The 26,076-nt window shown below is 31.1% G+C and overlaps 1 protein-coding gene across 1 annotated transcript; it reads right to left on the bottom strand.

Moving 5' to 3' along the window:
* Positions 1-463: 463 nt before the first annotated feature.
* LOC115886740 lies at positions 464-23,844 on the bottom strand (the record flags this gene model as incomplete). The annotated part of the gene is made up of 4 exons (XM_030906012.1): positions 464-581; positions 6,561-6,858; positions 22,186-22,293; positions 23,695-23,844. Coding segments are annotated over 4 exons (674 nt in total), but the record flags the coding sequence as incomplete, so codon positions are not given.
* Between the last annotated feature and the right edge of the window lie 2,232 nt (positions 23,845-26,076).

Genomic DNA, 26,076 nt, shown 5'->3' with positions numbered 1-26,076 from the left:
AAAATATGTTTCTTTTATCGAGATCTACCACCCCTTAAAATATTTGCACTTATTTCTGGGACACCCTGTATATCGTCCCATTGCTGCCAAAAGTCACTAACTTACTTTTTATTACTTCCGAGAAAAATGCGTCTAAAGATGAATTGCATTGCATAAAGATGTTATAGTAACTATTCGGTATTAAAATAAAACATAAATAGCCAGAAATCGTAGTTAATGACTTTTGCAATCGATTCTCCGCTTCAAAACATAGTTAGTGATTGAATTTGGTTGTTCGGAAAAATGTTAGTTAGTGACTTTTGGCAGTAATGGGACGATATTTTTTACTTCTTTTGATTTTGTGTGGATATATTTCAATAAAAAATATATCTTTTTAAAACTATTTTTAGCGGCATAATTAGGTTTAAAAATATTATTAAACACTTCAAAATCTTGAAATAATATAATACTAACAAATAAATACTTACAAACAAGTGCCGCCATTTTTACAAGTCGGTGTTCCATTCGTATAACAAAAAGATTTTGGTCCTTCTGAACAGTTTGACCCTGTATACCCATTAAAGCAGCTACAGCTGAATTTTCTGCAATAAAAGAAGAACGTAGCGTTATTCGAAAGCATTTCTCGTTTATTTTCTTTTTTCAAATCGTTTACGATTGATATAGGTATTTTATATTTTTCTCAGAACACAAATTAGAAAATTATTTCTATTCAAGCAATTTTGCAATATTACTTTTATAAGAGACGGTAAAATACTTCTCTAAATTAGGTTTCTAAAAGAAATATGAAAGCAGCTTTATTTGAATAGTATAAGAAAAAATATGAAATATATTTTGTATGTTTTCAAAGAGTAACAAAAGTTGACTCAATAAATTTAATTTATTTTCCTAAAATTGAAAAAAATTATTGGCTTCTCTGTTCATAGTCTAGTAGTTTGATAGACATTACGGAAAATGGCGGATTTCCAAATTAACTGATTTAAAAATTAATTTTCCGTATAATTTTTGCTTCTATGAATTTTTCTGATGTTTTAATAGTTATTGTGCTATTCGAGGCGGAAACAAATCCAACAAATCAGAGATCAGTAATATCCGAGAAGAGATCACTGGGGTATTTTAGTGTACAGGGTGAGTCAGCGATAGAGTAAAGTTAACATTATCTCGTTTGTTTCAAGGTTTATAAAAAAATGTTAAATATAAAAGTTATGGAGAAGGTTAAGATACAAATTTTAAAATTATTATAGAGTATACAATCTATGTGGTAAAGTTTCATCCCCACGCTGGACTGCGTCGTTCATAGACGCATACATATAAATCCAGCAAAAGGATGACTTATGTCACATACCGATCCTATCCATCATAGGTAGCAGTGGTGGAACTATATTTCAAACTATCGACACAAGAATATATTCAACAGTAAAATACTCCATTCTGTGCGATTATGAGAAATATGGAAGCCATATATCTCTTGGCGATGTAGCGCCAACATCATACGGTCGCGTTGGTTCTGCGTTGCAGTCCTGAAATTTTAATATGCCATAACTTAGTTCTCTATCGCAAGACTGTTGTTATAAAAGTTCCCCATGAAATTGATTTCGGAGATTGCATCTTTTTCATCTTAATTTTTGCGTAAAATATCGGAGTTTCAAATTTTGCAGCAATAATATCAGAACATAAACTAGCAAGTTTTCTATACTTTTAGTTTGGAATATGGGTCATAATTTCAGTGTTTCAAAGTTCATAAATTTTCTTTTCAAATACTGTATATTTAACGGGTCAATATACAGTGTGTGCAAAGAAAACCATGTCACAATGGGCGAGGATATAACATTTACCTAAAAATAAACATTTCTAAAAAGCTTTTATTAAAATATGTTTTCTTATGAAGTCCATCTGATGAGCCAGAGAAAATTTAGACAGATGACACATCGAAGAAATGACAGATAATTCAATTTTCCTGTGAATTAAAATGACAGACGATAACTGTCACTGTTAGGCGGTACAGTCTCATTGAACTTTACATATATACCTAATTATCTTGAACATTTCTGAGAAATTTTTACTTAAAATATTTTTTTTCCTTTTATCCAGGGTGATTCTTAAATAAGTGCAAATATTTTTAGGGATGGTATATCAACTCTAGGTCTATGATTTTTTTTCGCAAAAAAATATGTTGAAAATCGTGCATTTTCTTTTAAATTTTCCTTTATAATTTAGAATATTTTTATATTCACCGCAAATTTTCCCACGGTATAATTTTTTAACATCTGATATTACCATGTTTACGTATTTACTCTATGATTACGACATTAAAAGGGATGCAAATATAAGAAAAATCTGGTGGCTTTAATTTTTTTTAAATAATAGTATACCGGGTGCGTCTCAAAAGTGGCTCACCCCTATAACTTTTTTATTTTTTACGTTTGGTTGAGAAACTATGGTTACGTTCGTTAAATTTGACACTTTAAGTCAGTTTAATAATAGATTTTTGTACTATTCACAAAACATCCCCTTTAAAACTTTTTATTTAATGGCCATAAGCGGGAGTAAAAGACCAACCGCCCGAACAAACACTAGAGGCGCCACCGGTCATCAAGTGGTGTAAAAATTGCGAAAATTTAATCATCTAATTTTAAGGGGTCGCGCTTAACTTTTTCAGTTTTAATTCAATATGTAAAACTTGGAAAATAAGTTCGTTATAATAATGCTTTATTATTCACTATTCTAATAAAGAATATGCATTCCTTCGGAAACTCTCTATTTATTTATTTAGTAATGCTAAAACACTCTATTTTAAAAGCCGATTAGAGACAATAGTATGATTCATTGGCAAGCAAAGTAAATATTTGTGAGCAGGTAAAAATGTGATGTAAGAGGAGGCTTAGCTTGCCGGCGCGCGGCAGGTCAGTCAGTAGTAGACGGGACGACCGGGTGTAAAGTAGTGTTGTGTTGTGTTTTGTCACAGAGCTAACATTTGGAGGTTGCGAGTCTTATGACTAAGGTTGCGAGTCTTTTTGGCTATAAGGATGCGAGTCTTTTGACTATAAACGTTGAATGTACTGTAAGGCAACGGATCGTTAGCCCATGAGAAGAAAACCTCTTGTGATGTCTTGCCTTCGAGGTTGGTATTGAGAGTTTGAGGTCTCCCTTGTCTTCTCGATTGACACGATGCGGCGTTGGGGTAGTGAGGTACCCCAATTAGCCTATTCGATTGAGATGCGAATCTGTTTAGCGGCAGATTTGCGTCCGGAGGAAGCCGCTATACTATTTCAGGTGACACTAGCTAGTTGTTGAAGATTATTAACCAATAGATCAATAGATCCGAATAATATTTGAAATAGATGGAAGATATGAAATGGGATATATTGAATAGAATGTCAGTGGCTAGGGAGAGGAGTACCTCCGGGTGAGTCTTACTATTTAACTATCAATTTTATCCAGGTCAGTAAATGTTTGTTTTGTTACTTTCATGTACAATTAGAGAGTGCTTGCCAATGACCAACTAAATGGATATTTGAGGTGAATTTGCATTGTGAGACCCGGTTGAGTAAGCCCCAGAAAAAAGATATTTTACAAATATTCATTGTTTGTTGTATTTTGTGAATGTATAAATGTTTTCTTAGTATAAAGTTGCATTATAGTAATTTATTTTTAATTTATTTTGTTTTTTTGCCGTTTAAAATGTAATCTTGATAAAAAGTTAGTTAGTTATTGTCAAAAGTAGTTAAAATCATGTTAAAATATTAAAATTTACAAGTTATAATGAGATATTTTATATTATTTCAACAACAAACACATAATAGTACAGCGTAATGTTGATATTATGCAGGTCCAAAACAAAAAGTGCCGTTATATTTTTCAGTTTTCGTTGTCAGCCGCAGAAGTATCAGTGACTTTAATATTGTCGGATATTTTTATTTGTGAAATAGAAATATTGCGTTTGGATTGCAAAACTAAAAGTGGAAGTTTTATTGCAATGTAAGTAAGCGTTTGTCCATTTTATTTTTTTCTTTTTTCATACCTACGACAAATATACATATATTGCAATTTGATAATTCGTTTTATTTAAAAAATGTTAGAAAACAAGCTTGTAATACTGTAATTGACATAATTGTTATTCCATTTAAATGTAATATATTATTTTTCAATTAAAAAAATGTAAATTTGAAAAATATATTAAAAATATATACAGACATTAATTGAATTTTTTTGAGTGCAAACAAACACGAAAGGCGCTTTATTATTTACTTTCATTTCTTAACATGACAGATGAAGTTCTAAAGGGGGATGTTTTGTGGTACTATTATGTCTAGGCATGAAAATTACTTTTCTATATTTTCAAAATCACGTCGCAAACATTAATACTTTTGTAATGTTTGAAAAACAATAAATTTTTTTAAACATTTCAAATTTTTCTCTATGCTTGTAGTATTTAAGACGGTATTACTTCCCAAATATGATAGTTCTAGGTCAACGGAAAATGACCTATAAATTTTGATTCCCTTGGGAGTGTTGAAATATACGGGTTTTGCGGCATAAACGGTATTATATATTTTTTTTCGTTAACTTAGAAGTTGGTTTTTTCACAGCTTCAAGGGATAGTAGATCTGAATATATGGTTTTAATTTCAACTCGACACCTCGACGCGTTCCCGAGATAAAGGGTTTTGACAGACAGACGGACGAATATTAAAGTGATCCTATAAAGGTTCCGTTTTTTCCTCCTGAGTTATGGAACCTTAAAAATGATCAACATCACAATTCTGATGGTTAAATTTATTTCATAATTTTTTTCATTATTAAACGCAAGAGAATTTTATTAAGCTATTATACCGTTTTTATTTTCAATTCGAGAAACATTTTGTTTCGTTGTTTGAAAATAATCACGCGCCTTTTCCTAAAAGCTTTCGGAAGTCTGGGGGCAAATTGTGTCCTATTTGAATATTTTCATCCGCTTAATAAGGAAATAAAGGTAATTCTCCCCCGGAAAGTCTTAGCAATGCAAAATTGGTTAAGCAACAAAGCATCCTTGGAAATGATAACAAACAAACAAGGAAAGTTTTCCGAGAAATTTCATTTTAATATATTCGCAAATATTAAAATATTATGATAATTTCTTTCGGATATTTAAAGTATTTTGGGCGTCTTGTTTACATATTTTACATCTACAGAAAATATCGTATACAGAGTGTCCTAATATTCCGTGGACATAGGCTTCATTCAGAATTTCAAAATGAGTTAGTGGTTTTAATTAATACTAGGTTATTAAAGGCAAGTACTACATATTAAAAAACCACCAGTAACTAACTTTTTTTGCTGCGCATATTCTTTATACAAATGGGACAAACAGACATCCCCACTTTGTGATTGCGGGGAAAACCAAACCATCAAACATATCTTGGAAGAATGTCCTATAACATTATAAAGCTGCCCACCAGAGGACTTCCTAATAGCAAGCCCAGAGTCGACAGTTTATTTAAATAGACTGGACATTTATTTCTAAATTATTAAAGTTTAGTTTATGTGTATCTTTTATATTGTTTTTACTGCTTTTTGTACTTTCCATACTATTTTTTATATAAAGTAGATCTACTGGATATGTGTCTTTAAAAAGAATTTTAAGAATGCAGACACAATATTGGAGTATAATCAATTTACAACAAGGCATATATAAATGAAAAGTAATACTCGATATATACCCATGGACTTGACGAGTATGTCACTACGAAATACACTCCGTCCACTCATTACATTGACAACTTGCAAATTTGTCGAGTTTTTATTGACGGGGCGCATTCTCTAATTTTTAAGAAGAAATATCAATTCAAATGATAGTAGATCGAGCTTCAAGAACAGTGCTGGCGTTATCGGTAAAATAGTGGTGTGATTTTATTAATTTTTTATTATTTTTCTTCTTAATTTTTTATTTTTTATAAAGATTATGTCAAAAATAAAACTGTTGTATGAAAAAAATAAAACTGATTTGATATTTTTTAATTTTTTGGGTGAGTAATGGTTTTTAAAATATTTATAGCACGCCCATGAATTGCTTGTTAAGAGAGAATTTTGTTTTTTCCCTTACCAATACTTCTGTAGCTACAGAGCGGATTGACGTACTGGATAATCTTGAACGAGTAAAAATAGCAATACGATAAGGTTATAATAATGAAATTGGTACAGGGAACTAACACAATATGTTTTACAGGTTGCAGCGTTTCCGGCATATTGAGAAAAAATACTCTTTGAAGAAAGCTTAACTGCTAAAGAGCATAATTAATGTATCTTGTTTAAATATTTTTCAGAATTTTTAATTTATCTGGCGCAGTCGGTTGGATTGCATAATTTATCTTGATTTGATTCACACTTTCTATTTTCTATTATAGATAGGGTTAATACAGTCTATTAGCTATTTTCCTGGAACAGTCGGTAGAATAAATAAGATAAAATAATATGTGATATAAACTTTAATAGCCAAAAGTTATTAATAAGGTACTAAAAAAGTAAAGAACTCATTACCATGTATTTCCGGCAATATTTAGAGAAAAAACAATATTAAAAACTTACGTATAATGATCGTAGCAAATTCCAGTAAACCCACAATCTGTCATAGTACAAGATGGACTTCTTGGACCCCCATTGGTTATTTCGTAGGTTATATTGAACCCATAAACGTCAAGGAACTTGTCTAGAACCCTCAGTTGAGAAGACTCAGCTGTTTGGAGTTTCAGCTCGATGACCAGGAAGCTCTGGTACGTTTGAACCCAGCGGGTACGTACCACGTTGGTCTCGTTGACTTTGTGGATGATTTTCGGGTTGATTTTGTAGTCGCTGCCGTAGAGTTGGTACTCGGTGAAGGTTAAACCTAGAAGAAAAAAACGAAAAATAAAATAAAAAAGAAAAAATAAGTATTTTCACAGTTACAGATTTTTGTTAGATATCATTTTTAAACAAAGTATCAGTGTACTGAGTGATAAATAAATAAGCAGGAAACAATTATTAGCCTTGTTCTAACAGGGAAATATCCAACCGGTTGTCAATTTGTGTCTGCGGAATTGGTTTCTGGAATGTACTTCTGCGAACGACCAATCGAAAATGTCAACGAATCAAGTGAATCACGCTCGAAATCACGTGACAATTAACCTGTGACAGTTCTGTTCTCTATTTATGTATTTTATGAATTAATTGGCAAATAAAATAAATATATATTTTGTGCTATCATAATTTTTTTGTCTTATTTAATTTGTTGTTGTGTTATTAAATGTTCTTATGTATAATAAAATTGTTCCTAGTATAGAAGGGTTCAAATATAGCACATATAAGTTCTTAATATTTTAAGAAATATAAAATGTTCTTGCCATATTTCATGGTTTTATTCATGTTGATGTTGAACAATGTTTTGTTTTTGCTCCAGCGTCAATTCGTAATCATAAAGGCGCATGACCAAAAATTGACCAGTGACTATTCTGACGATTAGAAATCAGTTGGAAACTTCAAATTTTTGTTCGGAAAACGCCGGATTTTTGGTTAGGAATCACGTATGTTGCTTTCCCGAACGCTTTATAATTCAGGCGCATGCGCCGGACTGTTGTAAGCTATTTCTGACTGCCGTACGAAGTTAATAATATATTTTTGTACTTTTGTGCTTAGGCGTAAAAGTGCTTTATTTTTATGCCTAGGAGTTAATAGTTATTTGTGGAACTAGTGCAAAAATAACATATTTGTTGCACGACGCATGAGTTTTGCAGCAATCTGCAATCATGCTACGAATGCAACAAATATGCTTTTTGCACATGTTGCACACAACATTTTTTCTACGATGTAATTGAAATTCTTATTTAAATATATCTTAAAAAGTTTTTATAATTATTCATAGAATAATATTACCACTAACAATAACATTCACTATGATAGTTGATGGACAAATTTTATTTCCAAGTAGTTTTTTGAATTTTATTTTGATTTCTGCTCGTGGAGGTCTCGAGTTCTTGTTCTCCGCTTAAAACTCTTTCCCTGAATATTGCTGCGAGGTGGCCAGTACTGCTACTTGGTTTATCTTCTAGAATTTGACAGATTTTTATAAAAATTTACAATTTTTTTCTTTTCAGTTAAAGTCGTCTTTTATAATGTCAAGACGTTTTTTACACTACTGCAAAAAATAAGTAACTTTTTACACTAGTGTAAAAAATTTGACTTTTAATACAGACAATGTAAATAATAGCTACTTTTTGCACGATCGTAGAAAAAATGATTTCTTTATGTTGTCAATCACGTCGCAAAAACTATTTCTTTTGTAAGATTTAAAAGAAAACATTATATCACCCTTATTTTTTATTATTAGTTAAATGAAAAACAATAAATAAAGAAAAATACAAGAATAAAAAAACTACTGGTACATAAATTATCTCTTCCGCTAATGGCTTTCTTAGTATTTATATCTAATACGGGAATTATAACGAGCATGTATAGATAAGATAACGAAGTTTGCTCAAAGGGATTCATTATAGTTGACAAACGCGCGGCTCATAAACATCAACTTTATCCAGTTCCTTTTCACGTCTGACGCGTCTCCGGTATCTTATAATTGGTTTATCAGTAACTTTCCTAATTAATTCCTCTGCGTATACACCGAAAATTCTGACGATAGCAACGACGAAGGCTCTTGTTTAACGGATCATTCGTATTTGCTCTATATTTTTATTATTAAATTTATACATAGATATTTTTATTTCTTACTGAATTTAGTATATTTTATTTACAACCACATAATGTAATACTGACATTACTGACTTTTAAAAAAATTGAAATTGTCAAATTATCTACATTTCTTCCCTCTTCCCATTTCCCTCACTCGGTTTTTCTTATTTCTCGCCTCATTTAATTAAGCAAAATATTCTTGTAATATCTTTATTACATACTTATCTAACATCAACAAAAATAAACAAGAAGATTAACAATAATAATTGAAGATTTTAATACATTTATTTGTTGAAATTAATGGTCAAATTTGACTTATTATACGCGTTAATCGATATTGTCGTCCATAAGGGGCCGTCCTGATGATGTGTTTCACTCATTGAGGTTTCACTGCTGCAAAAACTAAATTCCTGACTTGTGCCAGGTCTTCTAATGTCAACGAAAGAAGGTAAAGAGTTTGAATTGCTACAGGAAGACGATGGCAACGATGTCTTTGAAGATATCATATTTGCAGTTTTAGTTTGGCTGGCTACAGATGCATCCACATAACCCTCAGCCACAGCACTTGATTTCCATCCCCCTAGATGCTTCAGCTGCGCTATTTACCAACAACGTAGCCGCTGTTTGTCTAAAAGCGTGACCTGTGTAGGTTTTCGCATTGGGAAGTTTCAAAAAGCTAGCAATTTTGTACGGAAATTTAGATATAGAATTGTATCCAAAGGGTTGATTTTGAGCTTTTCCTAATCGATATTGAACAAAAAATCTCTCATTTTCAATATCTTTTCGTAACTGTATAAATTCTTTCACAATTTCTATCCAACTTGTGTTAGTTATCATAAATTATCTGGTCATATAAGTTTTTGTATCGGGAATTTCTATGCAAATTTTGTTTTCTAAAATATCAATATGCGTAGTTTTCATCTTCAGTAGCTCATCACTTCGACATGCCCCAGACACACCTACTATAAGCGCAACCTAAAACAATAAAAATAAATATTTAAAAACAGAAAAAGAAAACATTTAAAAAAAAAACCTTACTTTAATAGGAAGGAATTCTTGAGGTGCTTTTGTGAGAAAATCCTCTAAGTTTTGCCTGGTAAAATGCTAGACTTCTTTGGCTTAAAACCTACATTCTGTCGTTTTAAAAAAGCGACGAGTTTGTGATATTTTGATATGTCAGTCTTTTCCCTTAAGTCTAGCATTGTTTGTATATATGCTGTACGTAGCCCTAAGAGTAGATGACTTTTTCTGCTTTGCCATGTCGTTAAAATATGCCATCAAGACTGTCTCCGAAGCAATATTCTTAGCATTTCTTTCGGCACACCATTTTTCGTACACTTTCAATGCTATTTCATGTCGCCCCTTACTTTTCTCTGGAGGTAAACTAGCTTCTGCTCTTTTTGCAACTTCTCTAAGTTCTGGTGGAGTACCAATATTAAAGTAGTCTTCATTATCAGAACTTTCCGACAACACTCTGGCTTTCTATGTTACATAAATTCGAAAAAGCGAACGAGAAATTCAACTGTTACTTAGTTGTTTGTTTTGCTGTTGAAGGTTTGCGCCATAACAACCACTGGTACCGGTAACTATAGATATGGAAATGCCAAAACAGTAAACGACAAATTTTCGCATATTTTTTTTTTTTTAAATAAAATACTGTCTCTATTTTTTAATTAATGATGTGGTTGTAAATAAAATAATATACAAACAAAGTTTTCATTATTGAAACACACAGTTTTCAGTAATGAAACACTTCTCTCCTCGCTATCTAATATACTATTGTCCCATTCGAAAACGACATAATTTTTGTATTTATTAATCTTCTGGTGTATTTGTATTAACGCTGCTCGTTGGAATGTATTACATATTATTTGTTGCCAGGTAAATAATAAATTATTAATGATCTGTTAATAAATTGACGGTTTTTCAGACGAGTTCAGTTTTTTTTTGTAAAAAAATGCCTTCAGCACGAATAGCGATGATTTAAAAACTCAACTTTTTAACACATAACCCGCTATAACTTAACCATTTTAGAACAAGCCAAAAATTTTATGGAGAATGCATTTTTCTCAAAATGTCTATAATAAAAAAGTTTTTCCTCTAGTAAAAAAAATCCGGGGACATACTGTATATTCCGTTTTTAAAAGATCATTATTAGCTGCACTAAATTCTTTATTAAATTTTTCTCAGACAATGTCTAGAATTTCTTAATTTTCCAACGAAAAATTTACGAAAATACCTACCGTTTACTTTAAATTTTCTTCTCTCTGTTTCACTCCGAGTTTTTCTCAATTTCGCGGTCTATAAAAACATATTTTATTAATTATTCCCCAATTATGTTCAGAGAAATGAAAAAACAACAAACTTTCTTACGGCTCGAGGGAAAATAATAAGTAAACAAAATAATTACAAGGCAAACAATACCTGGAAAATAAAAAAATGTGGTTTATTAAATTACTGTTTGTTTTCATAACAAATTTTCAAAGAACATAACGTCGTTCTTAAATCGATACCTTGTTTTTTTAGATGTTATTTTTTGCTGTTTTCAATCTAAACTTTGCAACCTATAGCAACCAAAAGTGGGCAAACGTTGTAGGGAGAAGCTATTTGTACACATTAGATGACCCTATCTCTATTGTTTACACTAGTTTGCTCTTCAGATTGAGATGGATCCAGCTGGACCTTACACATGGCCCGGACGTCTTCTCTCAATTGTTTGTCTTTCTCTAAGTATTTTACTTGCGTAACTAGTTATAACCGAGCTAAATTTCAATAAAATATCTAGAATAAGTTAAACAAACATATTATGTATACAAGTCCGGCAATAGTGCTTCGGGCATCTGTAGCTCCTAGAACAAAAAAATTGGAAATTTTGTTTAAGTATAAACATTAAGTATGTACAAGGATGTATTTCAGGAAAATATTTTAACTTCTATAGGATGGCTCAAAAAAGTGTGAGTGGATCGGGACGATTTTTTTTAAATAATGGAACACCCTGTATATTATTGCATTTTTGGCTTCCGTTCAGATCACTTTACATAATCCTAAGATATTAATAAATATCGATAGTATCAGAGATATTAATAGATAAATAAAAAAAATATATATTTTTTAACCTTCATTAAAAAAATATTCCAAATATAAGAACTGTCCTGAAAACAAAACTATATTAGGTATTTACTTTAGATCTTTAGGTCTATACTAAACTTTGCTATACATATTGAACACCCTGTAGATTATTTTTTTATTAGATAGAGAATTACAGAATGGATATTTCTTGTATTTAAAGTATTTCAAAATTTTTAATGGTTTCGCAGATACACGCAGTATTATTTCATATTCTCTCTCAATGGTAAAATACGAGAGAAAAAACATTGGGTGGCTTTGATAAAAATTTACTGTGGAAAATGCCATATGAAATATAAAACCGCGAATATCTGCGAAACCGTTAAAAATTTTGAAATACTTTAAATACAAAAAATGTTAATTGTTTAATTCTCCATCTATTGAAAAAATAATATACGGGGCGTTGGTTTGATTGCCACAATCTACAGGGTGTTCCATTTAAAAAATAACAAAGAAAAATTATTTTATATTTTAGAAAGTTTGGTGTAAAATTTTGAACATCCTGTATGATATACGATTACCATATTTATAGCAAAGCTAAGTACAGAGCATCTAAATTAAATAGTAAATATCTAATATACTTTTGATTTCACGACAGTTCTTGTATTTTTAATATTTTTTTAAGAAAGGCTAAAAAAAATATATTTTTTATTTTTTTATTAATATCTTTGAAACTATCGAAATACATTTACTCATAACTTAGGATTATGTAAAGTGATATGAAAAAAAACAAAAATGCAATAATATACAGGGTGTTACATTTAAAAAATTCATCCCGATCCACTCACCCTTTTTTAAGCCACCCTATGGAAGTTATAAATATAAATATGTTCTTGTAATACATCCTAGAACATACTTTAGATTTGCACTTAAACAAAATTCATAAGTTTTTTATTCTAGGAGCCGACATGTTGCCCGACGCATTATTACCCTGTAGGATAGGATGAGCAAATATTTTAAAGATGATAGGATCATAAATATTTGAGATTTATTAAAGTTTTCACTTCAATCAATGTCAAATTTTTATGACTGGAAAGATAAGTGGACTTTTTTATTTTATTTCGAAAACCCATTTGATAATTTTAGCTAGACGCACAAATTATCATTTAATGTTACTATCCCAACGAACTATTGGGTGTTTCAAAACAAATGCGAAAAACTTCAGGGGGTGATTCCTTGTTCAAAATAAAGGGTAGTTTGCTTCATAAACGTTGGGTCAAAAGTCAACCATTAGGGAGATATCGCGGTACAGAGATGGCGGAAAAATAATGTTCTTATTTTTTATCTTGAAAACGAAAAGAGATAGACTAATGACATTTTATGGAAGCATTACTGTTATGAAAACACACTTTCTGGTATTTTTTCACTTTTTTAAAATGAGTGGAAGGGGTTGAAATAAACTACCCCTATCATTCTTGTTAACGAAATTTAAAGAAAAATCTTATCAAACGCATGCAAAAAAATTAATTTGGATAGTTTAGTTTGTTTAGAAACTTTTTTATCTCTTGTATTTTTTTTACAAAACTCACCGATTTGAAATTAAAAAATAAAATGTAAAGCATTACATGTCAGGACTAAAAATATTTTTAGATTAAGAATCTGGTGATAATAATGATAATAATAATAATCTAGATAATAACGTATTGCAGTAGGGTAATGTCAAATAAAACAATATTAGAAACATCCTAAAAAGTGACAGCGGCCGACTAGATTTTTTCCTAAAAAAATTACAGCTTCCCACTAGATTCCTTGAAATGTTTTTTGTCCTGACATGTAATGCTTTACATTTTATTTTTTAATTTCAAATCGGTGAGTTTTATCAAAAAAACACAAGAGATAAAAAAGTTTCTAAATAAACTAAACTATAACAATTAATTTTTTTTGCATGTGTTTGATAAGATTTTTCTTTAAATTTCATTAACAAGAATGATAGGGGTAGTTTATTTCAACCCCTTCCACTCATTCTAAAAAAGTGAAAAAATTACCAGAAAGTGTGTTTTCATAACAGTAATGCTTCCGTAAAATTTCATTAGTCTATCTCTTTTCGTTTTCAAGATAAAAAATAAAAACATTATTTTTCCGCCATCTTTGTACCGCGATATCTCCCTAATGGTTGACTTTTGACCCAACGTTTATAAATCAAACTACCCTTTATTTTGAACAAGGTATCACCCCCTAAAGTTTTTCTCATTTGTTTTGAAACACCCTGTATATTTACCCACTGGGAAAATAAGTACAAAAAAATTTCACTGCCTCCTGGACTAGTAGTCCAAAAGCTATTACCTAACACTTATCATCTCTATTCATTGTCTGATTTCCCTCTCCCTAGTTTTTATGTATAAATATTTTAAAAAATAAATAATTGTTTATGTATACAGAGTGGCGCCTCTCATACCACGCGGAGGTTTCAAGGAGAACGACAGTTTGTATTGAATTGAAATTTTGTGAGCATATGAAGGTGATTAATGTTCAATATTAATTTTGTCTCATACTGTATAACTGTTCGGATCAAATTTTAATTTGTGTGTTTTAACATACAATACATTAGGGACACCCTGTAGAACTTTATATCTATGCTAATATATAAAATCCTTAAGTGACTCTGACATACTAATTAATCTCGATCCTGCTCAAACCACTGAACGTAAGAAGCTCAATTTCGGCATACTGGTTGATTCTAGGGTGTAGAGGTTCGATAAGAAGGGATTTTTCGAAATTCCAGTTCCAAGAGGGTGAAACCACCCCTCAAATATTACAATATTTTTTATTTAAAAACGGTCAAGTTTCCGAAAAACGCTTAAACACGTATATATTTTATTTTTGTTTTTTACATATTTTAAGATTTTTAAAAATGTATACAGGGTGTTTTGAAAAATCTGGTCATTGATTAATCACGATCCTGCTTAAAGCGCTCGACGTAAAAAGCTGATTTTTGGAAAACAGATTGACTTTAGGGGTGTAGAGGTTCGATAAGAAGGGATTTTTCGAAACTCGAATTCTAAGGGGGTGAAACTATCCCTCAAATATTAAAATATTTTTATTTAAAACCCGGTGAGAGTTTTTCGAAAAAACTCTTAAACACGTATATTTTATTTTGTTGTTTTACAGATTTTAAGACTTTTTATAAATTTATACAGGGTGTTTCATAAAATATGACCATTGAGTAATCACGATTCTGCTTAAATTGCTTGACGTTTAAAGCTGATTTTTGGCAAACGGATTGACTGTGGAGTGTAGAGGTTCGATAAGGAGGGGTTTCTCGAATCTCAAATTCCAAGAGGGTGGAAACGCCCCTTAAATATTACAATATTTGCTATTTCAAAAACGGTTAGTCTTTCGGGAAAACGCTCAGACAAGCATAATTTATTTGTTTTTTTTACATATTTTGAAATTTTTTAAAAAATCATACAGGGTGTTCCAAAAAGTTGGGTAATTTCTTAACCACGATTCTGCTTAAACTGCTTGACGTAAAGCTTATTTTTGGCAAACGGATTTTTCGATAGTCAAATTCCAACGAGATAAAACACCCCTCAAATATTACCAAGTTATATAATAATATCGCCATATTGTTTTTTCTCACGCTGACATAAATGTGAGAACATTTTATCCAGTTTGTATGTTAATGGAAATTCTTGCTTTGCTTTATCATCACCATTACAAATGATTAATTCGACGCGAACGAAGTCGCTGGTACACGCTAGTATTTTTATAAAAAGCTTTCAGTTAGCCTACATATGCTTCCAAAATTTAATTTCAATATAAACTACCGTTCTCCTTGGAGCCTTAAAACTGAGTCTTAAAACTGAATTTTTTATATTTAAAGAAATTATGTTTATTTTTAAATTGGCGGGTCATCTCAAAATAAATTATGATCTTAGCGTCTCGATTAAAGGCTCAGCTCAAGAATCCAACAAATACGAATTAACTTGTCCTACTTTCAAAGTTCTAACCCTAAAACTTGTCAGCTATCGCCGAACTTCCTTACCACCTATCCAGGAACGGAAAATTCCACGTGAATTCGATTTGGAACTTTTATTAAAGGGACTGGGCATTGTTGAAAATAAAGAGTTTCGCTATTATGTCACCTTGGAAAGCTGGAGAATTGAGTCAGCGTACGTTATCTAGGACAAACAATTTTCTGTTTTAAAATAAGCTCCACTTTATTACAGAAAAACAACTGGGAAAGCTGCCTTGTTTTTATTATTTTAAATGGCCAGGAGCTACTTTTTTAAAAAACTTGGTTTAACATTTTCTTTTTAAAGTATAATTTATTTTTTAAATTAAAAAAATCCTCTGTTTTTAGCTAAGAGAAATATGTAAAACTATGGTAATCGCAAAATAATTTCCGATGCACGTGATCAACTTTGAGTGACAAGCGATGGCGACAGCGCTGCCAGATTGTGATAGATGTATGAGATGAATCTTAATTTAAAATTGACAAACAATATACAGGGTGGTTCGAACTGTATTCCGGAAACTTCGGCAGCATACTCCTCAGACTAAAATAAGTAAAAAAGTTCTTATATATGTATGCTTAGTTTCAGAGATACAGGGTGTAGAAGTTTCATTTTTATTTCGATTTTTTCCAAATAATTTATGAAGTTACGTCAATATTTGGATGAAAATTGGTGTCTGGGAGTTCTTTAACATGAGAAATTTGATTTTTATGTCAATATGACTCCAACTCGTAGAGGGCGCCACCTACATATTTATAACTGGTTTGAAAACTAATAACTTTTCGTCCATACCTGTATAAAACTACTGAGTAAAAAAATATACATTTACGACTTTTTTTTACATAAAAAAGGTCTCTTGGTAAAAATCGCTACGAGTAATGGTTCTCGAGATATTTGGAATCAAAATTATCATTACCTGTCATCATTGACATAAATTAAATATGTTGACTAAATAGTTATTAGTCAGTCAGTAGTTTTATACAGGCACGGACGAAAAGTTATTACTCTTAAAAACAGTTATAACACATGTAGGTGGCGCCCTCTACAAATAGGAGTCATTTTGACATCAAAATTAAATTTCTCGTGTCACAAAACCCCCAGACAGTGCCTTCTATTAAAAGATCAGCCTGGGGCGGACTTTTGTTTACTTCATCAGCTGTACATACTTAGATATTGGGATAGATTCTGTATTCATATTTTGTCGGTTGATTTTTGGTTTTAACTCTTTGATTTTTGGTATTATTTATTATTGTAGTGCAAAAAACTAATTATTTTGGTGTTTAAGTGACATAAACTACTACCAGATATATGGTCACTCTCGGTTTCGCATAAAAACATAGAAAAATTGAAAAATTACACGTTGTGTAAGTGATTTAACCTAAAAGTGCCCATACATTTTTTACTTATCGTGATTTTTGTGTGTGTTTTTTAAAACTCTAACAATTCATCAATAAAGCTTAAGTGGAGTGTGTTTTTGGTGCTATGCCTCATCTTTGTTGTGTTCCTGGTGGAAAGGATAGTTATACTAGGTAGCCTTAAGTGTCCGGAAGAGCAAGAAAAGTGGGTACGAGTTATAAATCAAGAGAATTCTATTGAAAATATCTTTAATAAATTTAAAAATAATATTCTCCCATGATGGTATTAATGATAACTGGACAATTATGTTTATTTTATTCATATTGTGGAATCTCCACTCCAAGTGTTGTTGGTTCAGCTTTGATAGATTCAAACACGTAAGTAGGTATTATGATCTAGGGAAAAATAAAGAATATGTGTATTAAAGATCATGAAAAAGATTATTATTTTGAGTTCAAATTTTAAAAAAGATTTTTGTAAAAACAAGACTGATACAGTTTAAAAGAAGAATGTGTTTTTGTTTCATAATATATAATGTATGTCAAGCATAACATATATTTGTTCAGTAATTTTTAATGAATAGTGTTGATTTATAATACCAAATTAATATCAAATATTTAAGTGATGGCTGAATACAATATGAATAAAATAACAATAAAATTGGTATATTTGCATAATACAAAATTAAGTTTTAAGAATAAAGGTGTTACTAAAATACTAAGAAATTCATATTTCTTTGTTTTAATTGTTCTAATGTTATTTACATTTTACGTAAAATTATACCGTATCATCGAAAAATCGGCGTCTAGTTGGCTTGAAATGAACATCGATGACATCCCTAAATAACTGTACACATAAAATAATTAACTAGAATTTTACAATCTTAGAAAATTTGATATTCTTGAACCTTGTTTCTAAATATTCTAAATTTTTTGATTTTCTTGGGATTTAGGTTCGGGAAAAACGCTGATTAAGTTTTCATTTGGTTTTTCATTATTTTTATTTGGTTTAAAAAAAAAACGTTTCGGCTAATATTATAGCCTTCATCAGTGTTGTGTCATATGAAAAAAATAGTGTCGAATATAATCCAAAAAATTACATATACAATATAATTCACACCTCATAAAATATGTGGTCATCTTTTGATAAGTTTATATTAGTTTATTAATTGCAGTAAACATTATGAGGTGTGAATTATATTGTATATGTAATTTTTTGGATTATATTCGACACTATTTTTCTCATATGACACAACACTAATGTAGGCTCTAGTTAGCCGAAACGTTTTTTTAAACCAAATAAAAAAACCAAACCAAACCAAACCAAACCAAACTAATAATCACAGAATTTAATAAAAACTAACTTTAAAAGTGGTATAATGTGCTTGTCACTTACTTCTCTGCCTGCAGTCAAGGATAATAAACGACCTTTATTGTCACGTTCTCGTTCAAATTGTTAATCTGGGAAGGCTACAAGCTCTTTGCTTCATCTGTATAAATGTTTTGGCACATTTTCAACACACAATTTCAAGAAATGCAATACAAAAATTCGAATATTTAGTTCTTAAAAGAAATGTTTGTGCTTAAAAGTGCAATTTTTAAAAAAAGACTACGAAAATAGGCACAAAAATGAGAATTTCTCACAAAGATTCAACAATAACACGATATTATACAAAATAATTACTGACATTAAGATAATTGTCAAATAATAAAGGACAACATTGCTGAACACAACGCAATGTGACCAACATAACAATAATAAAATTCGGTTTAAACTAATTGTTGCAGCTTTAATCTAAATAAAATATCTGTTACAATCATTTGCTCTATAAAATAAAATGAATAGCTGCTCGGTATCTTAAATTATACAAAAAATTTAAATATTTTTGCCAAAATTTCATTTAGTAAGGTTTATAGACTTTAATGTCAATGTCGATATGATTGATGACGTGCATCGGAAAATGTTTTGCGATTACTTTAGAATACTTCTGTTATATTTGTTGATACAAAAAGATCAGTGACCATCAATTTTCCTTCTCCCATAGAATCTACAATCTACAATTCATGTTGATACAACTGTACAGGGTGGGTCAAATTAGACGCTTTAACAGGAAAACAACCATTTCTATAAGAGATGGACGAAAACTAATATCGGTATCTGGAGCTCAATTTTTATCAAAAACATGTTGGTGAGAACCGCACATCGATATCTGTTACCGTTTCGGAGTTACGGGGTGTTTTTCAAAAATATGCATTTTTAAAAAATCGCTGTAACTTTTTTGCTATGATAAATATTTTGTATTTTTATGAAAACCATTTCCAAAGCACCTTTTTACGTAGAATTTAATGGTTGAAGTATAACTTTTTTAAAATTAATAATTTAAGAGTTATCAACACAAAAATTGATTTTTTATTTGGGACACCCTGTATATTTTTAATTAACTGAAAATAACTTAAAATTACCTTTTTCAAAAATATAGCACACTTGATATTTTGTTATAGTCCCCTTCGAAATACAGAATTTTTAAAAGTTCGCCATTTTTAACTAGTAGACTTTGGACCCCTTATTGATGATCTGCCCCTAATGGAACTCGAAAACATATTTTTCTAGCAAGACGAGGTACCTCTTCAGAACTCTGAAGTTATCAGCGAATTTTTGCAGCCAATTTCGAGAATAATTGAATAGAGCTAACCAAGATCCCAGCCGTTGGCTGTCGAGGCCTCCGGACTTAGACCCTGTGGATTTTCTCTTTGCGGAAGAACAAAGGGTTCTTATTTTTAAATTGCCCATATAATCTAGATACGAATTAGAAGTACTTAGCGGTTGAGCAAGAGTATCTTCCTAGAAATGTTCAACAACGGTCTTGTCTGTGTATAAGAGAAGAAGGTCGACATGTCGAACACCTGTAGCAAAATCTCATGTCTTGGTTTGCTATTTATTTTTATTGTTATTAGATATAGTATAAATGTGTTGATGTTAAATATAGTTTAAATTGTTATAAAATTGTACATCTCTCACTGCAAATATTATTTTCGTTTTAATTGCTGCTCACAGCTAGAATTTTTTTAGCATTACAGCCGGCGTGGCGCCGTTCAAAGCCTCTTTATTCAAAGTGGACGAATTTTTAAAAATTCTATATCTCGAGGAGGAATCGAGCAAAATATCAAGTATGCTGTATTTTTGGAAAGATAATTTTAAATTCTTTTCAATTAATTAAAAATATACAGGGTGCCCCATATAAAATTTCAATAAAATTTTCTGTCGATAATTCTTAAATTATTAATTTAAAAAAAAAATACATTTAAATCGTTAAATTCTACGTAAAAAGGTGCTTTGGAAATGTTTTCATAAAAATACAAAATTTTCCATAGCAAAAAGATTACAGCGAATTGTTAAAAATTCCCCTTTTTGAAAAACACCCCGTAACTTCGAAACGGTAACAGATATCGATGTGCGGTTTTCACCATAATTTTTTTTTTGGTAAAAATTAAGCTCCAGACACCGATATTAGTTTTCGTCTATCTCCTATAGAAAAGGGTGTTTCCTTTTAAAAGCGTTCAATTTGGCCCACCCTGAACACATAATAAGTTAAATATATATTATATTAAAAAATATAAACAAATCGTTGGTTAATTTACAGTTTCATTTCACTACAGATCAAATTTTTTTTATGACATTAGATCAAGCCCCAGGAGTTTAAATCACTTGCAAGAATATTCTGTGTTTAGGCATTTGTTATCAAAAAGAATCTACTAATTTATTTAAAATTGCGACATCGCATAAAGGGGCGTCCAGACCAGATGAGTGAGCAGTAACGAGCGCGAGCAAACATTTATTCAAATTCGCTCGTGATTTCTGTTGCTCTCGAGCACATGATCAGCTTCCGTCCAGACCTGGCGATTATTTATATGTTCGGCGTTGATCGGTGTGTAGCACTTCATGTTCATAATGTCGGAAATAATTATTGCTCGTGCGTCTTTCATTGTATTTTATAATTTGTTGAAACGTCAAAAGAGAAAACGACTACAGAGGAGATGGTGGAACATAACTCTTTTTAAAAATCGAGTTTCTCATGGTGTTAACAATTTATTAAACGATGTTGAAACAGAAGATTCTGGAAAATTTAAGAACTTTTGTCGGATGTCACTTAGAGATTTTAATACCTTATTAGATTTAATTGACATAAAAATAATGAAAAGTGATACCAATTACCGAAAAGCAATTTCACCTAGAGGAAGGCTAGCTATAATCTTACGGGTCTTGGCGATTTTTGTACTCCTCTATTAGTTCTAAAACAACTTCATTCGGCCATTCCATTTTTGATATTCGATCGCAAACGTGGTAAACAAAATTCCGTCCAAATCGAACGTGCAATAGCGCGAATTTTCTTTGATGTACCGACACGGCGTGGAACAGCGTCGAGCGCGAGCAAGCAATCATTCGCTCGCTCGCAGAGCCGTCCACACCAGTTAAGCGTTCACATAGAACATACCCGAATTCTTGCTCGCTCCTGCTCGCTTATCCGGTCTGGACGTCTCTTAAGGCTGTATTTCAAACTTTAAACTGTCAAAATGTTGGCAATAGATTGCCAGAAAGTTTATTGCGTAAAAAATAGACGTAAAAAAAGAATATGGATAAGAAAATGATTCATCTAATAATTTAAAACTTGAACTACACATATAGGTACGTCTGGATGTAAGGAAAAAACAACAGGAAACATTAATTCGTAACGCTGTTTGTCCTCGACTTAAGCTAGGAATTCTTTACCTAATTTTGTATTTCGGATTCTGTGTGATCATATTTATATGCTCATATTTATCGCAAATATTAATAATAAACTTCATATATCATTTTCTTCAGACTACTTACTTGGCGCCGTTTTAAAAACACCACTTGAACGCCAAAAGTTAATCTGTAGTCAACTGGAAAGTGACACAACTTATTTGAACAATTTATATGATTTCTTGAATTTAGACGGCCAAAGTAAGCATTCTAATGAACTAATTCATGTCAAATAAATTTGTTAAAAGTGAATAAAAACAACCAAAAGTGATTACCTTCAAATGTAAACAACTGCGTCAGATATACGATGATGGAAGTATTCTGCGACACCATATTGCTGGCATCTATGACCCATTGGCATCTTATTGGCACTTTGAAAGCATCTGAAATAATAAAAAAATACAATTACAAAATGAAACAAATTCTAAGAGATCTTTAAGAGGTTTTATAAATCTTTCTAGGCACTCTACTCCTTATAAACAACATTAACTATGTTTATAAAAATAAATTGACTTGATATGAGATGCTGGCGTCTTCCTAGGGACGTTTACTGGCAGGCAATTTCGAATAAAGTTTCAAAAAGCAGTCTATTAAGGTCCCAATAGAGCTTTTGTCATGCAAAATCGATAGCTCCGGCACAAAGACCTAATCTAAACCCACTCTTCCTCATATAAACTTTCTTTTTTTCTTTACCGAAGTATAATAAAGATTTTCCGGGTGAAAATTTACTTTGGTGAAAAAATTACTTCCACGTGTACAATACGATCGAAAAACAGCGTCGGATTAGGCTTTGAAATTACTATCGATTTTTATAAGGGCCTCAAAAGCTTTCAAAAGAACCCGGTAAATTCTTGTACCATATAAGTTATTTTATGATTATACAGGATGTCTCAGAAATAAGTGCAAGTATTTTAAGGAGTGGTAGAGACCTGTGTATGGTATTCCCTACATGCATCGTAAACCAATTTCCAGAGAATGAACAATGGCACTCTAAAGTTTTTCCACATTTTTCGAAAAAAGTCTAAAATATATTTTTTTTGCAAAAAAACTCATGGATGTATTTCAAAGTAGTTTATTTTATTTTACAAAGAAATAAGTTGGTACAATTGGAACGCATAGAAGAAAATAATTTGTTTAAGATTTGAGTGACAAGGGATTACTTCAAAATATTGTGAATTTTTTTTCACTGTATAAAACTGAAAAAATTTAATCGAGTTATTTTATTTAAAAAAAATTACGATATGTGTTAATGCAAAACAAACAAGGGTGTATTGTAAAGGTGCGTTCACACCGGCTGCGCCGCTCAAATCATTTTTTTAACATATACTTTTGTGCGCGTTAAAAAAATACACTTCAAAAGTACATGTTAAAAAAATGTTTTGCGCGGCGCGGAGCGGCGCAGCCGGTGTAAACGCACCTTAGACAAAACACCACATCCACATACCAAAAAAAATATAAAAAATATTTCTTACTTTCAAGCTCAAGCAACTCCCTGCATTTATTATTAACATTTATCAATATAACTTATGTAAAAACAAAAAAAAAATATTGCAAAGGAATATAACCCAATATATGTAAATAAAACAAAATATTTTATTAATAATAACATTTACTCAATTTTATACCTTAAAAGTTGGTTAATTAACTTTAATCTTAATTTTTTTAAACCCAGTCCCTTTAGACATTATCTCTCTGCAGTACTAAAATTTATTATTTACCTGTCGTGTGATGTTATTTTATAGATACTCCAGTTTTTGGTATCATATACGAGATGGTATACAAACTCTCTGGCTGGTCTCCAGTAATCTGTGTCTCTGGCGGTCTCTGTGCACTGACTGTTAACTGTAAACTATGGTCTGGCTCAACACTTAAGTTTCCATCGAGTTTTCCTCGACTTAATTTTAAAGAACACGAAACAAACGTAATAACACAGTCTAAAATACAAAATGGAAAATAGTTATCACTTCTATTTGACATAATTTGAGTGACAGGAAATTAATTGTGGAATGCTGTGGTCAAATGTCTTTTGAAGTGAATGCGACCTCTGGGGTTCCCCAGGAGTCAATTTTGGATCCTCTTTTATTCAACATTTTTATGAATGGTGTTGTTGAGCGTTCGAATGTCAACATTTTATTGTATGCGGATGACATCAAGATTTATTCACGGGTGAGCTCTGTTGGTGATTGTCGTAAGCTTCAGGAATCGCTGGAAATAAACACGGACTGGTGTACAGATAACAAACTTCCCTTAAATATAGAAAAATGCTCTGTCGTTTCTTACAGCTTAAAACAAAACCCAATTTTGCATAAATATTTATTATATAATGAAGAAATCCGACGTGAAATGACTGTTCGTAATTTTGGAGTTGTGTTTGATTGCAGGCTGTCTTTTGTACCACACATATCGAAGATTGTAGAGCGGTCTTTTAGAGCCGTGGGCTTTATTATTAGAAACGTAAAATAATTTTCCAGCTATGACGCACTTAAGCTATTATATTTTACATTTGTTAGGTCTAAACTGGAGTACGCATCTGTTATATGGTCACCATGTTACCAGACACATATAAATAACATCGAAGGTGTCCAGCGACGGTTTCTGAAGATTCTTAGTTTTAAAATAGATGGAAACTTCCTTGTATAGGCTACCCTCATGATGAACTCTTGGAACGTCATTCGTTTTCTTCTTTAGTGGATCGCCGCGGAATATTTGACATTAAGACGCTGTATGGTGTGGTTCATAATAAAACAGACTGCTCAGATATTTTCAATAGGCTGAATATTTTTGTTCCGAGAGCAGCAGCTGACACTTCAACACATTTTATGTCGACGCTTCTAGGACTAACATTAACAAAAAATCTCCAATTAATAGAATGCAACTAGCCTACAATCAACACCAGAGCAGTTTGGATATATTTTCAGAGTCCAGCTTTCAGCTTTAATTACTAGTATCGGCTTTTTATCATTTTTTGTGTCAATTTTGTTGATCTGATCTTTGTTTTTTACTTTGTATATATTTTTTTTGTACCTTTTATTATAATTAATTTGTTTTATGATCTATAAATTGCTTAATTTTAATTTGTAATCGATACAGTACGACCTATTCTGTAATTGGCGCTTGCTGTTGAATGGAGTACATTAAATAAATAAATAAATAAATAATTTCACACAAAATTATAACCTATAATTTGGCAAGAGTTTCACAACTTTCAAAAATCTTAAATCGAGTTCATACGCATAGTCGTCCGTTTGTCGTTTTTCGTTCCGTCAAACCAATAATATTGAAATATGATCTGTCATTTTTGACATAAACCAATAAAACTGGTTAAAAACAACAAGAGGCGACGCATAACGGATTTATATATAAACTTATCCATAGTTAACTCAAAAAATATTAGAAACTTTTTTAGTGAAATAAATGCATTTGTATGTACAGGGTGGGTCAAATTCGACGCTTTTAAATGAAAACACCCTTTTCTACAGGAGATAGACAAAAACTAATATCGGTGTCTGTAGCCCAATTTTTGTCAAAAACATGATGGTGAAAACCGCATATCTGTTACCGTTTCGGAGTTACGGGGTGTTTTTCAAAAATATGCATTTTTAACAAATCACTGTAACTTTTTTGCTATGGAAAATTTTGTATTTTTATGAAAACATTTCCAAAGCACCTTTTTACGTAGAATTTAATGGTTTAAGTATAATTTTTTTTTAAATTAATAATTTAAGAATTATCAACAGAAAATTTGATTTTTTATATGGGACACCCTGTAGGTATATTTTTAATTTATTGAAAAGGATTTAAAATTACCTTTCCAAAAATATAACACACTTGATATTTTGCTCCATTCCTCTTCGAGATATAGAGTATATAAAAATTCGCCCGCTTTAAATAAGTAGGCTTTGAACGGCACCGGCTGTAATGCAAAAAAATTCTAGCTGTGAACATCAATTAAAACGAAAATAATATTTGCTATGAGAGATGCAGAATTTTATAACAATTTAAAATATATTTAACCAACATCAACACATTTAAACTATATCTAATAACAATAAAAATAAATAGCAAACCAAGACATGACATTTTGCTACAGGTGTTCGACATATCGACCTTATATCTGTTATGGACAGACGGGGCAGTTTTTGAACATTTTTCGCGGAATTCATTAA

This window comes from Sitophilus oryzae, unplaced genomic scaffold (genome assembly GCF_002938485.1).
Source record: "Sitophilus oryzae breed Bouriz unplaced genomic scaffold, Soryzae_2.0 scaffold_496_pilon_pilon, whole genome shotgun sequence".
In the NCBI taxonomy this organism is placed as follows: domain Eukaryota; kingdom Metazoa; phylum Arthropoda; class Insecta; order Coleoptera; family Curculionidae; genus Sitophilus; species Sitophilus oryzae.
This window is presented reverse-complemented; position numbering and strand designations above follow the sequence as displayed.